The following is a 17,536-nucleotide window of genomic DNA, read 5'->3' as shown; positions in this document are numbered from 1 at the left end:
AAAGCAATTCCGAAACGTTAGCAGTTGTGACTAGTATCAGATGGACAAATGGTTTGTTCTGATCTCCACCCACCCCCCACAAGATTTTTGTTCTCAGCCACTTCACTCCTTACTTTCAACATACAATGGTTAGTTAATAGAATGTTTCTTGCCACTCCCGCTGAGAGAATTGCATGTAGATTTAATGCAACCTCATAGCTTTGCCTTACGACAGATTGTTTCGCCCAAAGTCAACAAAGAATGCAAACTGCCCCTCAGCCAAAGGCATGGATGCCAGTAAGAGCCGCATTGAATGAATTTTAATTCACAAACAGTTTAATTCTTGACATTTTTATTTAATTATGAAATAAAAGCAGGAAGGTTTTTGTTTGCATTTTTTTGTATAAAGGTTCTCATAGGTATGAAAAGGCTGTTAGAATGACTTCTGTGTACGTGCAAAATGACTGCAAATATACTGTATGCATGCAAGACCAATGAGAGTCAATACCACTTTGTAAAGAATACGTGCCAGCCTTTGCGCACACACAAAGGTTAATCATTTGACATAATGAAATCATGCAATGTTATCAGACATATAAGTAGTGTAATTAAATGTACCGGATCACTTAATTGGACTAGTATTGTAGGCAGAAATGTTACAACAGCATTGTTGAGTTGTCTCATTTGGATCATCCATTCACGTCTCTTCAGTCTACGATGTTCAGTACTTGAAGATAACAACAGAGTACTTTTCAAAAACTTCCACTCTGAGACCCATTTTTAAATCCCAAACTCAGCCTATGTCCCTGAATTTTGTTTGGAGGTCACAATCCCTTCAGGGGTGTGATAGGAAGCTTGCGGGGAAGTGGATTTACACACACACACACACACACACACACACACACACATTGAGACTAGCTGGAGGGCAGTGAAGCTGCACAATGGGACAAGGAGCTCCATCAGCAGGCTACAGCCCTGGTTAACACTGTACATCGGCAATTTGGCACTGTGTGAAACCTCTTGTACAGTTTATCAAGATAGCATTTGCAAAAAAAAAACATTTTTGGGAAGAGAGTAAAAGAGGTAAAGAGATTTTTTTTTCTGGGGTGCTTTCCATCTTCCTTCCACCACCTCTTAGTTGTCCTCCCTTTGCTCCCATATCCCTCACCTTCTTCCACCAGGCACTGCTGCCCTTCCAGCTTGACTGTCTTTCCTTCTATCTTTTGCTCTGACCAAACTATCTTATGTCCCCCCCTCCCACCCCCCTCCTCCTTTTTTTTACTTTAAAGAAATGCGGTCAACCTGGCCGTGCTAAAGCTCAACGAGCAGGGCCTGTTGGACAAATTGAAAAACAAGTGGTGGTATGACAAAGGAGAATGTGGCAGCGGGGGAGGGGATTCCAAGGTTAGCCCTCTCTGTCTGCCCTCCCACCATGAGGGTACGGGGGTCAATCGCCGGCTGGGGAGCCTAAGATGGCCCCCCATCCTGCAGTAATGCAAGCATCTACCCTGGTGAAGAGTGTTGGCAAAGGGAAAAAGTTATGTTGAAAACCTCCTGAGAAAACCTTCTGCTTTGAATGTAGACTCGAGGCTGCAGCTGTTGTCAACAGCGTGCCCCTTTTCCACATGAAAAGGTTCAAAGCCTTTGACACCGGTACACCACTTGAGCACATTAAAAGATAAACATTTCTCTCAAAATACACTTTATCAGATGGCTAGAAAATTTAACCGATTGTACCAACACCTACAGATTTGACACTTGTTTCTGAAAGTAAAGAGCCAAGGTGGTGCGGAGGTTCTGTATTGAATAGATTTAAGAGAACAATCTCCAAAGACTGGAAAGGCAGGAATGTTCGCCCCCTAGTGGAGCTCTGGGGAGAGACAAAGGCAGGAATGTTTTCATCCATCCATTTTCCGATCCGCTTTCTCCTCACAAGGGTCGCGGGGGGTGCTGGAGCCAATCCCAGCTGTCTTCGGGCAGTAGGCGGGGGACACCCCGAACCGGTTGCCAAACAATCGCAGGGCAGGAATGTTTCTGTGGCATAGTTGCCACCTAAAAAGGAGCTACCGAATATCTTTTCTAACAGACTGACCCAGTCAGATCAAGTTATTGCCATACTGTTGAGAAAATACAAATAAAATATATCAGATCTATGGGGAATAAATGCTTACAATCATGCAAGGTAAAAAAAAAAAAAAAAAAGCAAATTTATTGTTAAATGCCACAATGGAGTAAAAAGACTTGCAAGTAAAAGCGTGGCAAGCTGGACGTTCCAGTATCACGGTCTTTCCCAGCCATAGCAGAGAGCTACCAATGCCTCTGGGGGTCAATATTCCTGTCCGGACAGTATTTGCAAAAAAAAAAAAAAAAAAAAAAAAACATCTGGGGTAGTATGGTTGCCTTATGTGAAGTGACAAAGGTGGGTCCCACTCATATGTCTGTAGCTCGCAGAGCTCCTCTCCCCCAGCCCCTCCTCAACGAGCATACACACATGTACTCAGTGGGATCCGCGCTAGGTCACTTGATGAAGTATTTGCTGAGCTGTACAATGCATATGTGAAAGACTTTTAATAACATAAAATAACATGACCTATGATGTTATTTATGTTATTTTTACACGCAAAGAATCCCGGTAAACCTTGCCGTTTTGAAACTGAGCGAAGCGGGCGTCTTAGACAAACTGAAAAACAAATGGTGGTATGACAAGGGAGAATGTGGACCCAAGGACTCTGGAAGTAAGGTCAGTCTCACGCTGTCACAGCCTAAAACGAATGCTAGCCTAAAACTTTCATCCTCAACATGCTCCAGATTACTGCAACTACTGTCATATAGCAACATTTTTATATCTGTGTGTGTGTGTGTGTGTGTGTGTGTGTGTGTGTGTGTGTGTGTGTGTGTGTGTGTGTGTGTGTGTGTGTGTGGTGTGTGTGGTGCTTGCATCAGGGGAAAAAAAAGATACATTTTTGAATGTCATTGTATATGATGGCGAGTCACATTGAACGAAACGCATCAAATTTCTCAAAACAGATACCGGTAATCACTTTCTCTTCAGTTTCTGTAGCAATCTGTGGCAAACTCATTTCCATTGCATTTGGCTTCAGAGATACAACGGTGACTGCACCACCGATTATTATTAGACTATGGTCACGTTCATGTCATTGTCATATTTGGAAAGGTAAAACTTGACAGGTTATTTCCCGTATAAACACAGTCAATTGTGTTCCAATGTTTAAATTAGAAGTGAAACAAATACTGTACATGTACATCTAAAAGAGGACTCCTAAAATCCGATTTGAAAAATTAATGGCTTATAAACCAGCAACCAAAATGACAATTGCTCAGATTATTATTTTTTTGTATGTATGTAAACAATTTGATGCTTTAAACGATTTCTTAAATATCACTGTCAACCCAAAATGTTTGTTTCCTCGAGGAGATTTGGGCAAATTGATTGATCCAAAGGATAGAATATGAGCATATCATACATAAAGATAACATTCCACTGAGCTAAACCATAAAAGATGCAAGCTGCTTTGATTGTTTTTGCGAGTGAAGAGAAATTTCTTCATTGACAACACTGATCCATTTGAAAGGCTGTTCATTTCAGATGTTCTGACACAATGACACATTGGATGTGTTCAAGTATACACTGTAGAAGTGGTCGGATCAGTGAAAGTATTCACGGTCATTGTAGACATAGAATGGAGTTAGAATTCGTCATGATTCAGCAAATTGTGCACAATCATTCCAGATGCATGACTTGATGATGCCATATTGACCCAATCGCAATGAAATAAACTGAAATCAATCACTATTGAATGTGTCTAACCCCCTGTATCCTCTTGTCTCTCTTCTCCCCGCCGGTGTTCTCCTCTTCATTTTTTTTTGTTACTCTCTCCATCTCACCTTGATTCTCTTCACTCACTTGTATTGTTTTTTCCTTCTTTGACTTTCTTGCATTCTGATAACCATCGACAACATTCCCCGTTGGCTTCTGCCTCACCCCCTTGCCCAACACAACCCCGCCGCCTCCCTGCCCCCACCCCCCAACTCCCTGCGCTCCACAGGACAAGTCGTCTCAGGCCCTGAGCCTGTCTAACGTGGCCGGGGTCTTCTACATCCTCGTGGGCGGCCTGGGCCTCGCCATGCTTGTGGCGCTGGTCGAATTCTGCTACAAGTCGCGGGCCGAAGCCAAACGCATGAAGGTGGACCTTAGTCCCCCCCACTGCCCCAGCCCCTCCCCAAGCACCCAGAATCTAGCCACTTATAGGGAGGGGTACAACGTGTACGGCTCCGAGGGGGTCAAGATCTAGGGGTAGGATTTAGAGGTTGCCGTCCGTCTAGATGGGGTCATCATGGTGATGCTGGAGTTTGTTGTTTATGTTCATGCTCATGAGTACGTACGGTCAAGCATTGTGGAATCAAAGGTGATTTATTTTTGCTTGTTTTTAATGAAACCTTGTTTTGGCCATTTATTTATTACCGGCCTACAATTTTAGGTACATTTCTTTTGTTGTTATCCTTCTGCTAGATTTGGTTCCACCATCTTTGGCTGCAAGACTATTAAGGATGGATATATGATAACATGCCAGTGATGGTGATGCTCATAGCTAATGACATAACTAGACAACTGCATTGTACTCTTCGGAAAAAAAGAAAAAAAAACAATGGAGCAGGGATGCACAGCTCCATCCACACATGCTGTTTTGTGTGAACAACAAAATTATTGAGGATGATCGTCTTGTACAATGGAAGGGGATGTTTTTATTTCACAGCAAGGGCAAGGAACCAAAATAAAGTTGAAATTGACTCTAAACACACCACTAGATGGCAGTAGAATCATGATATTTCTTCCAAGCGGTCAGTGAAGAAATGTAGTGATTATCATGGAAAAAAAATGCATGTAAATATATACCTAACGACAAATAAAAGAAAATTAGATGACACAAGTATGTCACACTGATAGATCATTTGGTGTCTTCAGTTAACGTGCCGTGACACTGTATTGTTTCGATACGCAACATGTTAAAGGTGTTGGACGGATCTGAACTGTTTCACACAGATTTTCTCATTCAAATATGACAGCTTCCAGCTACAAATTAATTATGTTCAGCGTCGACACCAGCTTTCATCAGTTATATTCTCACTTCCAGCAGTAATGTGATAGACATCACACCAAGGAAGTCCATGTGAGAGATCCTTCACATTCAAAACAATTCCACACGATCCACGAGTTTCACAATGTGAAAACCTTAAAACTACCTGAGAACAACCAAGTCAGAAGGGGAATGTTTACGCATCATGACAACATACAGGAGTTGTGATCCGCATTCAACCAAACCTTCAAATGCTCAGGTTCGGCGTTCATATTGTGTAGTGGGGCTGTGCATCGCTGTTGCGGATGGACTTGAGAGGTGCTTTCGCCAAATCGGGGCCTGACAACGTCAAAGTGACCCAGCGTCGCTGGGGGGGGGGGGGAAACTGATCAACAAACACTTCATGTAGCACAGCTACTCAATGATGTTGAAAAAGGCCAATTAAATGGCGTCAAATGAATCTAAAAATAAATACGCTGATTTAATCAATCTAAGCTGCCTAATTTGAAACATAGCATATGCAAAAACATCATGGAGTGGCCTGTCCGTGTGAAGTGTGCCCCCCTACTCCGAGCAGTATAGTCACTTACTCCCTCTCTATAAATCTGAATCCTCAACACAAAACAAAATGTCATTTTCCTGTTTTCCCTTGATGTTTCTCAAATCCTCACCTACCCAAAAATGATCCCTTTTAAATTATATTCTGCCCAGCTATGGAATCACTTCAACCCCCCCTCCTCCCCCACCTCACCCCAAAAAAGCATGGTCACTCTAAAATGCAGATGTCTACAATATAAATCTTGCGTTTGTTGATTCGTTGCCTGCTTTTTCCTTTTGCCCGTGTGAGCATTTAATGTTGTGATTGACCTTCTGTGTGATCCATGGTTTGTGGGTGCATTCACACCAGGAATTCTGATTTTTTTTAACCCCCCCGCCCCCCAAATGCTTTACGAAGCTCGATGCTTTTCAAATACAAAATAATCCCTCTCAATAATTATCACTACAAATGAGTCCACATTTGATTTCAAACACCAGAAAAAAACATTTTGGAAATATTTTTAGGACAGGATTGAATGTGAGCGAGGATGGAGGACACAGCAGTCCATTGAATGACTTCAACGTCAGGACTGCTTTAGCACTCTTAAATCCAAAATAACTATCACACACACTAAGGCATATGAAGTCAAACCGTGTTTATCCGAGGCGACTTGTTGTGACTGCACCTTCCCAACTTTTGTGCGTTCCACGTACCGGTAATACGTGTGAAGGCCCATGCATGATTATGTCAAATGCATGCATACATGTTTTGAAAGAAATGGTGCATTTATGGTACAGTTTTTTCCCCCATGCATACATAATTTGACCAACCTCTTTCCTGTTCTTCCTCTAGCTGTCTTTTTCTGAAGCCATGCGAAACAAGGCCCGTCTGTCCATCACAGGAAGTGTGGGGGAAAACGGCCGCGTTCTAACGCCAGACTGCCCTAAAGCTGTGCACACTGGCCACGCCACCCTCCGACACCCTGGCCTTGCAGTGGTCTCCTCCGGACTGCCCTGAAAACCAAAAAAGATCCGCTGTGCCTTAGTGACACACCAACATGCAGACTCACATTCAAGGATCACGTCCATATTCATCACTTTATCTTCAGACGCCGTACATTTTTACATCTTTTCCCGCTGCCTCTGACTTATTTTACTTCAGAAAATGGATTACGTCGTGTAGAGAACGTTGCTACGGTTGGCTGCAGCAACTTTTTTTTTTCTTTTTCTTTATTTTTTGTTTAGGTTTTGGAAGATTCATCCAAACGAACTGAGGCTAAAATACTGAGCTATAACCACGATCATGATGATATAGAAAAAAAATCTCTCATCTTGTTTTCATTGGACAGTCTCGGCCAATAAACGGCAGCCCTCAACAACGCCTTACAAAGACAAACATTTATGTTGATTACGCTGTCATTGCTCTCGTCATCTTGCCTGCAAAGTGCCAGGTGTATCCTCTTAGAAGACCACAAAACTGTAAGCCTGATTGTTTTGGGGGACAATACAGACTTTGCCATGGAAATTTAAATACGAAAGACAAAACTTTCTTACTTTTCAAGCAAAATGAATTCTTGCCCCACGCAGCAGGGCAGACAGCCACAATGGAGCAGACAAAACCTCCACATTGCTGTCAACGTGGCTTATACGACGGGCCCGAGAATACAAATTTGACCATGTTCTGTTATGACCAAGCCTTCTTAGACAAGTGGCTTGGGGACAGTAGAGTGTGACCAGAACTCGACAAGTCTTCTGGGCAGAAACTTAGCGGCCAGTGGAATGTATGTATGTCCAGTTCAGTGGCTACGTTCTTCAAGAGAACCCAGCCTAAGACGTCTGCGTGAGGCAGTGCATTCAGAGGCAGAGTGGCCCTCGTGAAATTGCATCGCATGTTCTTACACTTAGCCTTATGGTCATGATACTTAAGTGACATGTTGCCATAGCCACCGACAAGTAAGTTAACCGAGAGTTTCACATACCGGTACCTCGTGTTGTACTAAAATTGGCGTTTCACTCTTCCTCTGTACTTTGTACCACCTTGGTGAAATAAGTTTCAGGGTGTAAACAATTTTCAAGTATGGGTGGTCGCAGAGAAGATAGCATTGTAAGGAGCTAACATTTGATCCGCATTAAAGGAGCCTTGGCCCGTTTTGACTTTGGTGGCATTCAAATGATAGATAAAGACACAGAAAAAACACCGGCAAGGACGACAGCCAACCAGCGAACACGAGGCTAAATCAATCGCAATGATTGTGAAGGGACTACCGACAGAGTGCTTAAGTGTGTGATTTATATGAATACATCAGAAAGTTATGCTAGTTAAATATACAAATCAATCTTTGCACATTTCTAAACAGCTGAGTGTCCCAATGTAGTCGCCCAGGTTGCAAATTATTCATCCATAATGTGAAAGCTTTGATTAATCCGAACCGTATCAACATGTAGTCGAAATCTTTTTTCTCTCGGGTAATAAAAAGACAGTTCAAGGTACGATGAGAGCTTATTGTCAGAAAGTTTGCTTTTTAAAACTGCTGTAAATAAGGTGTAGCGAAACTCACACTGTCTTTTTTTAAAGAAATGTTAGATAATAAATCATTGCAATAATGAGGACAAACTAAACTTGCCACTACTTGTAGTTAAAATCAAATCGTTTTTATCAATCTACATATTATATATGTAAATACATAGCTATATAAAAACAACTGAATATATGAATATACAGTATGTATATATATATATATCTATATATATATATATATATACAGTATAGCATACACTCTGTTTTATGGCCTTTTTTTTTTTTTTGATAACTTGACAATATTAAAATGCCACAGTCTTTGTGTGTACCACCCAACACTGAAAGCCCATTTGGCACATACACACAAACATACACATACAGAAACACAGGGTTGTTGATTGCCCGGGCACAGCAAAATGGGTTTCCTTGTGAAAAATGGAAACTCAAAAAGTTTCAACAGTGAGAGCACGGAGAGAATGAACAACGTGATGAGTGTGTAGCGTTTGGGGCATGTAGCATTTGTGTTCATCTAATGTTGCCTCAGAGTGAGGTCAGGTGTAAACCTGATGCCGAGACAAGCTCACCCTGAAGGATTTATTGGCTGTGGATGTTTTGACCCAAATTTGCATTGGCCCATGTTGACCGGCTGATGTGTATTAACTTTGATTTCATAAATTCACATGACACCACTTGTGCTCATTGGAATAATAGTGTGACAAATCTGAAAAATAAAAATGGGTCACATTTATTTTGTCATGAATTAACATTTGAGTTTCTCTCTCACGTCGGGCAAATAAAGGTTTATTGTACGCCATAGTGATTTTGGTGGTTCTGGACAGAAACGTGGGCCATACGGACACCATTCACAGTATCACAAGGCTTTTTGGCATCCTTGCTGGAAGCGGGACTGGTAGCAAATACTAGGGCATTGGCATTTCACAGAATTTCAATGGATGTGAGCACTCTCTCACTCATTGTTCTGACCTCTTGATTCCATGATTTGACGCCGGTGTCCACGAGAATAGCAATACTCGGTGGAGGAGTTGCCAACTTCCCGTAGCCATTGTTGCATTTCTTAAAACAGCTGAGAGCCTGAACGACTGCAGTCCATTTCGCATCAATCGCCAATTTCCACACAATCTGACAAAATATCTTAATAATCAATTATTATTGATTCTTATGCACATCGCTATAGAATATGATAGTTAGGTGAATACACCCAAAAGACTTCCGAATGCACACGCAAGGACACATTGGGTGGCGCCATATACTGAACTCTCCACAAATGTTCTCCATTCCATATTTGCTGGCCTTCTTCTTGCATCACTGTGACACAACTCCTCTCTCCCCAATTACCCACACACAACACTTGAAAAGTGACGAGTAACTCCATGAGCACTAATTAAGAGCATACAAGTAAATTGATCTTTTACGGGCAATTCAAGTTCCTTCTCCCCCTTTGCTCTGGTGCCTCCCGATTAACCACATTTAGTAATTCACTGAACGACTGGCGTTCGCTTCTTTAACTGGTATGTCACAGTGTAGCAATCCTATATGAAATACATATGAGCAGAATTCAGTCAGGCACAGATGGAAGTGATTCTAAAAAAAACGATGGTGTTTACATGTAATGAACGGGGCTGCAGATATTTTCAGGCTGAAATTGTACTGTATGTATGCGAGAAAGAGAATTTTACAATAGATGTTCTATATATTGATACTAGATCAATTAACAAATTCATTTCAGGCTTAAACCACAAAAAAAGGTATCTGCTGGGCTGACATGTCAGCATGGCAGTTCTTTAGTTTTTGCTTTTACTTTTTTTTTTATAGTAAACATTACAGCTGAACATCTCTGTGTGTTTATTTATCTGCTGCACTCCAGTCAGCCTGCGGGGACACGTTCACACAGCACAGAAGGGGTGATGCTGAACTCAGTAGATTGACACTTGAAACAGCAGATTCCTTTGTACCAGATTTCCTGTAAAACTAACACCTTTTGAAGCACCATGAAAAGAAGCAATTCAAAGTGGGGTAAAAAGTAAACACAATGTGTGAGTGTAGACAGAGGGAGATTTCATTTTATTTTTACCGGTAATTGTTTTTTTCGTCTTTCGCAATGACTGGTTAGCACGTCGGCCTCACAGTACAGAGGTCGAGGGTTCAATTCTTTAATTTACTGTGTAGAGTTTTCATGTTCTCCCCATGCCTGGGTGTACTCCAGTTTCCTCCCACATGGCAAAAAAGATATATATACAGTACTGTATATATATATATATATATATATATATATATATATATATATATATAGTATATACCTGTATATATAATTCTCAGTCCCTTAAAATATTGCTTGCATGTCGATCTTGCCAAATGGTGTGACCAAATGCCCTTTAAAACCATTGATAGATTATAATGTTGATTTTTTTTTTCCTGCTGTAACAGCCGAAATGTCTTATTCATCCATCCATTTTCCGAACTGCTTGATCCTCACTAGGGTCGCGGGGGGTGCTGGAGCCCATCCCAGCCGTCTTCGGGCAGTAGGCGGGGACACCCTGAATCAGTTGCCAGCCAATCGCAGGGCACACAGAGACGAACAACCATTCACGCCCACACTCACACCTAGGGACAATTTAGAGCGTCCAATCAGCCTGCCATGCATGTTTTTGGAATGTGGGAGGAAACCGGAGCACCCGGAGAAAACACACGCAGGCCCGGGGAGAACATGCAAACTCCACACAGGGAGGCCGGAGCTGGAATTGAACCCGGTACCTCTGCACTGTGAAGCCGACGTGCTAACCACTGGACTACCCGGCCGCCCTGTTTCTTAATGTATATGTTCTTATCTCTGTTCTGAAATGAGTTTCCAAAAGGAAAAAAAAACCCAGATCTTGAATGCTTGTTTTTTATTAAAATATAATACAGTACATCATCACATGGTGAAAAGAAACATGCGCGAGACAACAAAATACGTCTAATTTCCTTGAAAAAGTCTCTGCGCTTCGTCTCATGTCTAAAAACTAATTCACTAAGGAGACTACGTATGCAGTTTACTAAGTGAGTGAATGGCTATACATCAAATGCAGACATTGATCACCTAACTACTACTATTATATCTGACTGATAACTCAGATAACACCTTAATTACTCTTATTAGTCTGCCAGAAATGATCCTTTGGATTATTGTACTGTAATTGTTTTCTTTTCTCTTACAGTACGTCAGTTGGTATCAAATTTTAACGGATCTTAAAATATCCAAGTTTTTTTAACTAGCAACTGAAAGCATCTTTAATGGTGCCCAGTTTTGGTGTCTCTAATTGGTCAATCGGCCCAGCGTCTCTTATGACATCATCATATCTCGCCGTGCTCTTCCGGGAACGTGCGGAGTCCGTAGCTAAAATGTAAACAAATCGCCTACTACTGTACTTTACGTTACAATGCCATTGAAAAGCGCGTCGCTTTGCTCCGCTAAGAGATATCGGCGATAACTAAATTATTACTCTCAGAAAGCACAATGCGTCTCTCTCTAGCACGCAATGCTAACGTTAGCAAGGTGACAAATTCTGACGTTCATAACTCGTGGTCAAGGAGCCAAGATGTCAGAGGCTGACGACCGAATGGGTTCTATTCGTTGGGCTTTTCGCTGCGGGTCGTGGACTCCTGCCAGGGCTGACTGGCTGTTTGCTGCTCGCTGCGTTCAGCCGGAGGAGAAAGACAGAATAGGAGCGTTTGTTTTCGCGAAAGATGCCAAATCAGCCATGGTGAGCTGTGCTGAACAAATTGGCCTATCACAATTTTTCACTGAGATTCGGTTGTCTAATAAACGCGTTCATGTGTCAGGCTGGCAGGTTGCTGCTTAGGAGGTTCGTGTGCGAGAGGATGAACATTCCCTGGGCACATATCTGCCTGAAACGATCTCCGAGAGGGAAGCCTTACCTAGCTGCACCACTTCAAGTTCGTGATGATTACTTTAACAATATGCATGGGACGGATATCATCATTTGTTTCGCAGGAATATAGTGCACGTGCCTCTAAGACACCTTCTCTTTAATACATGGGCCTCTGTTATAGTCATGAGAGGCAGGCGTACTTAGGGACGGCATCGATGTTCAATGTGGATTTGTCCAGGTCAGCCCAGATTCGGGAGCGGAACCTCAGACCTGGAGCTTTAACATCTCTCACCAGGGGGACTATGCGGTGCTTGCTGCTGAGAAAGGCATTCAAGTTGGCGTTGACATCATGAAGACAGTCATGCCAGGTCAGTGATGAACCCAGCAGTTAAATTTGGACCAGTGCTCATAATTTGACGTCTGCTCTAAAAACCTTCCAGAACTCTGCACAATTTACAACGCATGATAATTCTAAAACATACTGTAGTTAGAGTAGTGTACAATGTTAGTGCATTGCGCATGTTTTCAATTTTGACTACTAGGTGTCACTGTTTTACTATCGAGGGGGAAAAAAAATACTGGGAACATCTTTGCATGCGCGAGATGGCGCTAGAGTACAGTAATGATGTTTGTCTACCTCTTCACAGCTGATACAAGTCATCATTCATTTTTGTCGGTTTTTTCCCCCCTGTCGTTTTTGGTTCCATCTCTCTTTCCCTCCATCTCTACCTCTCTTCAGGTAGCAACACAGTGCCCGAGTTCTTCCGCATCATGACTCGTCAATTCACGCCGTACGAGTGGCGCGTCATCAAGTCAGCTGACTCCGAGCAGCATCAGCTCGCTATGTTCTACCGCCACTGGGTAACCAGGCGACCATACGACCTTATATCGCTGCTATGTCCTACAGGGACTTTTAGGTGTATGCGTTTGTGAGAAAGAAGCATTATATTGATAATGCTTCTTTCCCTTTCCCTTATTCACACACACACAGATCCATATGTACAGAAATAATCAATATACACTGTTTAGCTTGTGCATTTTTATTGATTACCATCTGTTCATGTGCATAATGACATTGTTAATCATCGTCACCATCAATATAGGTTATTTAAGTTTTTTGTCCCTCAACAAGAAATTAAGTGTACCCTCTGCTGGATTTATCAGTGCTTGTTTTTCGTGAGCATGCAAGTAGCGATGTCAAAGTGATGGAATGTACAAAATTAGCAATCATCTTACTCCAACTTTCCTTGATCTCACTGGGATTTTTTTGTCCTTCTCAAGGCCCTGAAGGAGAGTTTCCTCAAGGCCATTGGCACAGGACTGGGTTTCAATCTCCAAAGATTGGAGTTTCATCTGTCCTCTGAAGCTCTCACACAGGCCCGTGTTCTCTGCCAGACCAGAATGCATCTGGATGAAGAGGCCGAGGAGAGCTGGCTGTTTCAAGTGAGTATATGTATCGGAGCTATTGTGTTGGGTAAGACCCAGATGAAGATGACTTTTTAGACATAGTAACTTTTGAACTGTTTTCTTATTATAACAAAAAAAAAATGGAGCACAAAATCCCTGCGGCTGCATATGTCCCTTGTGCAGAGGCATGAAAAAACTAGGAACTGTCATGTTCATATCTGGATGTGAAGCTGACAGTTTATTCAAATGTTTGCTCGTGGAAGGTCATAACTACAGAGCCGCCAATTATGGATTGTCCATAGTTTGTTGCGTGTGTGGCTTGTAACGAGTACTGTGTTGCACTTGCTGGTTTACTCGTGGTAGGGTGCCCGTGTACGTGGGGAAAACCCACGCAAGTAAACATTCAAAATCCACAGGTCTGAGAGGCAGACGTGCTAGTCACTTGTAATCGCCGTGCTTGGTTTCCCACTACATCTTAATAAGAACACGTTGCGTAAGAGTGCCATCTGTGTACAAAAGATATTTGTCGTTTGTTTCAGTTTAGACCTCCAACAGTATTTACAAGCACTTAAAAAGGTCCTGGATGAAATCAGATTGTTACAAACACGGCGGAGGAGCAACCAATTAGATGCAGTATAATGCCTGCAATGAATGAGTGTAAAGGCAGGTCAATGCCAACACCTGCCCCTCAGTGGATTTCCTAATGGAAACATCCACTCTGTGAATCCCAGGTGGTCTCACACTGCTGAGATTGAGAGCGAGGTCCAAGGGGTGCTCCATCAAGGCAGAGGAAACGTCATCTTCCCTCTCGTCCCTTTGCTGTCCTCCTCCGGCGTTGCCCTCAGTCTGGTGTTATCTTTTGCCCTCCTCTCTCTCCTCCTCGCCGACATGCACATCGGCAGAAGATTTAGCATGTGACCGCTAAAGGTTACCAACAGTCTAAAGTGAGCGAGCGCGTCTCTCTCTCGTCACGTACTTACCCTTGAGAGGTACCCGATGCTCAATGCAGTTCCAGTGTCAAGGTTTTCTCATAAGGGAGTAGCAGCTCACTCACATTGATAATGGTGGAGTGTACCTTTTTTCAACCTTGATTTTTGTTGTTGTTGTTGTCGTTATCACTGTACCATACTCCCATCACAAAACTGGTCTTGGTTTTAGACCTGCAACCTCTGACCAGTATAAATGTTTTGGAATGGCAGTGCTCACACCCATTTCAGACTGGCTGCTAACTATCAAGGTCATTTTGAGAAAGGTATAGTGACGTGTGAGATTGAGCGCTGACCGTAAGTCGCCATTAGATTAGTTGTTTCGATAGACGGACAGGCAATCTTCATAAACTGTCTTCATGTTATGACACCATTTTTATGATGTGTGCACGCAGGAGAGTTTACTTGACGCTGATCATCATGTTGCTGTAGCATTGGGACACTCGACAGTAAGTATTGTGAATTGCCTCTGTCTTAGTTATTTTGGATGAGCAGTTGCCAAATTGTAACCTTTGCCGCATTATATTATGCGAGCGGTCATCATGCCATGCACATCATTTGTCTTGTTCCCTTTCAGAATCCTCCCTCATCACTTCCTCCACCCACCGCTTTCACACTGCTGACGTTCCCTGACCTCATCGCGTCAGCCTCACCTCTGACAGAGGAAGACCCCGCCTACTGGGAAAGCTTCCAAACGAAAGCCGAAGCACCTGTGAGACAAAGATGACATACAATGCAGTCCCCGTTCACTTTTGACACATTTTTCTGACATTCAGAGCATAATATTGTCACGTTTGACCAGTTACAGTCTTCCCAAGGACCGCTTACCAATGCTGACAAACAAACGTACACACTGAAATTCACAATTGCAGGCATTTTGGTGCCCTGTAACGGAACCATTTTAAATCTGCTCGATGCTATAAGGTACGCTCTTTGAAATATAACTTAGCCGTTGCAAATATGCTCTTTTAAGAATGTCAACACGGACCTTTTCTTACTTACTAGCACACACCAGGCACTTCATGAAGGATTTGTGCCTGAACGCTTTCAGAACGTTTTTAATTATTCATGGCATTGAACACAATATGCGCTGCCACGTTCAAGAAATGACATAATATTTTAATATTTCAACTTCATGACATGTGAGGTATCTTTGAAGAAGCACTGGAGGCTCCTCCAGTCTGCCCCTCATGGAACGGTAGTGGACGTCAGCACCATCGATTCATGGGTCCAGCTGAAATAAATTTGAACCTTAGCACAATGTCACTGCGCAAAAGGAGACTTCCATCACATTTTCAACGCTTATACTCCAGTTTTACGCAAGCAGATTTGAATTGTGTTTCCTGCTCTTTGCTGACATGAGCAGCATCAATGGCCTTTTGCTGCCCATCCAGCTGGTGCAATTCCCTCTTGTCGGCAAACTCATCACCGTCTGAGATGAGCCCCAGATGTGGGCGGTGCCCCCAATGGAATTGGCGTTTGTAACAAAAATAATAACTTCCATTTCTGCCTGCGCGGTTCAAACGCAGATCCCCTCTTTGCAGCATCCCTTCCTTATGGGGTGGCATCATGCACAAAAAGAAAAACAAAACACTTTTTGCCACTGCGAAAGCTCGCTTAGTCAAAGTCTCTGGAGATTCCTGGTAGTTGTGGAACGTGGGGGTTCGCTGTATCACTTCCTTGGGTTTGCAGCTACTGCAATCATTAAGGTCCAGGATGATGGCCCCGAAATCTCCCAACACTCAAAAAGGGGAAAGTCTACTTCTTGACCCTTTTCTGCTTCCATGTTCGGACACTCTTTCAGGTCAAAGGCTGTCAGATTATAGGCATGGCCCGGAAATCGTCCGTGTCTGCAGACGGATAATTGTGTTTCTATTTATACATGAGTGCGAGTGGCTAAGAATGTAAATGCACCCCCTTTTACTGCCCTGAAAGAAATAGAAATAGAGGTTGAAAACACACACACACACACACATGCTTGCAGTCAATGCCTCCAGCTGGCCTGAATTACTTTGCCTCTTGGCCATTTTAAATCTTGCACTGAGGTCAGACTGGAGTCACATTTGAAAGCGGGCATATTTAGTAGCCTCGGGTTTACAAGGCTTATCAGACCACAGCAATCTTTTTTTCTCTTTCTATATGATGACAAGAGTTCATTGGAGAGGGGGAAACATTCCATCCAAGCGTAGCAGGAGCACATAGTGTGCTCTCTGACAGTTTCTGAATGTTCACTTATCGTCGTAACAGTGATCACTGATAAAACAACATCATTGAAAAGAAGACCTCTATTTGGATCCGGCAACAGCCGGTTTCCATATTGGTTGTTGTTCCAGTTCATTTTACAGTCCCAGAGTCGATGGATCGGCCGACCTCGGCTATTTAAAAGTTATTCACGTTTAGTTTTTGGTGGCTAATATTCCGCCCCACAGCGTCACACCTAGTTTAGTTTTGGTTGTAAAGTGTCCTAGAGTGTCTTGAAAGACGCTTATAAATGAAATGTATTATTATTATTATTATTATAAGAAATTTCAGGGGTTATTTTTACTGACCATTCATTGTTCGTGACATGTACAAATGTTTGTTTTCCTAACACACTGTCCATTCTTGTTTTCTTACAGTTCTTACAGCCGCTGTGAGACCTAACGGCCTAACATCTTGGGCCTCAAACCAGGAAATTGATGTCACAATTAAAAGATGGCTACATCTGGCTCCTGATCGGGATGGTGACAGGAAGGAGAGCATGAGAAGAAAAGAGGACATGGAGAGCGCAACAATTTGATGGACAGAAAAATACCGTTCAAGAGTACCGGTAAGCTGCATCCCAATTTGGATTTTGTGCATTTTTCCAGTGTATGTGGAGTTATACAGTATGTGAGGTTCACAAATTATGACAATAAACATATTTTTATAACAGTCATTTTTGAGACTTTTTTTTAAAAATGTGGGTCAAATATGGCTCATGAAAGATGTGGCTTGGTTGAGGTTGAATTCAGGCTGATATCAGGAACCTGTTCTGGCCCAGCGTCGGGCCGGAGTAGGACCAGATATGGTTTTACAATGCGGCTCAGATCTGGGCCAAATGCGGCCCACATCATGGATGCCAGACGTGGGCCACTGCAGGAC

The 17,536-nt window shown here is 42.7% G+C and overlaps 2 protein-coding genes across 6 annotated transcripts in view; both read left to right on the top strand.

Moving 5' to 3' along the window:
* gria4a (glutamate receptor, ionotropic, AMPA 4a) overlaps positions 1–8,944 on the top strand; it is a 73,732-nt gene extending 64,788 nt beyond the window's left edge. The window contains exons 16-18 of one of the 5 annotated variants that reach the window (XM_086124853.1): positions 2,605–2,719; positions 4,047–4,184; positions 6,466–8,944. In XM_086124853.1, the coding sequence (XP_085980979.1) occupies positions 2,605–2,719; positions 4,047–4,184; positions 6,466–6,630 (418 nt within the window). In that variant the 3' untranslated portion in view covers positions 6,631–8,944. Of the gene's footprint in view, positions 1–1,268; positions 2,720–4,046; positions 4,295–6,465 lie in introns of those variants that run through there. The other 4 variants (XM_086124852.1, XM_086124855.1, XM_086124854.1 and 1 more) reach the window with 4 other exon arrangements.
* Positions 8,945–11,473: 2,529 nt separating this feature from the next.
* aasdhppt (aminoadipate-semialdehyde dehydrogenase-phosphopantetheinyl transferase) lies at positions 11,474–17,330 on the top strand. The gene is made up of 8 exons (XM_086126348.1): positions 11,474–11,891; positions 11,971–12,084; positions 12,259–12,388; positions 12,760–12,881; positions 13,302–13,463; positions 14,809–14,862; positions 14,991–15,125; positions 17,032–17,330. The coding sequence occupies exons 1-8, from the start codon at positions 11,727–11,729 to the stop codon at positions 17,047–17,049; spliced, it is 900 nt and encodes a 299-aa protein (XP_085982474.1). The 5' UTR covers positions 11,474–11,726; the 3' UTR covers positions 17,050–17,330.
* The last annotated feature ends 206 nt before the right edge of the window (positions 17,331–17,536 follow it).

Source organism: Hippocampus guttulatus, chromosome 12 (assembly GCF_054856545.1).
Source record: "Hippocampus guttulatus isolate MCC_2025c chromosome 12, RoL_Hgut_1.0, whole genome shotgun sequence".
Classification (NCBI taxonomy): Eukaryota; Metazoa; Chordata; class Actinopteri; order Syngnathiformes; family Syngnathidae; genus Hippocampus; species Hippocampus guttulatus.
This window is presented reverse-complemented; position numbering and strand designations above follow the sequence as displayed.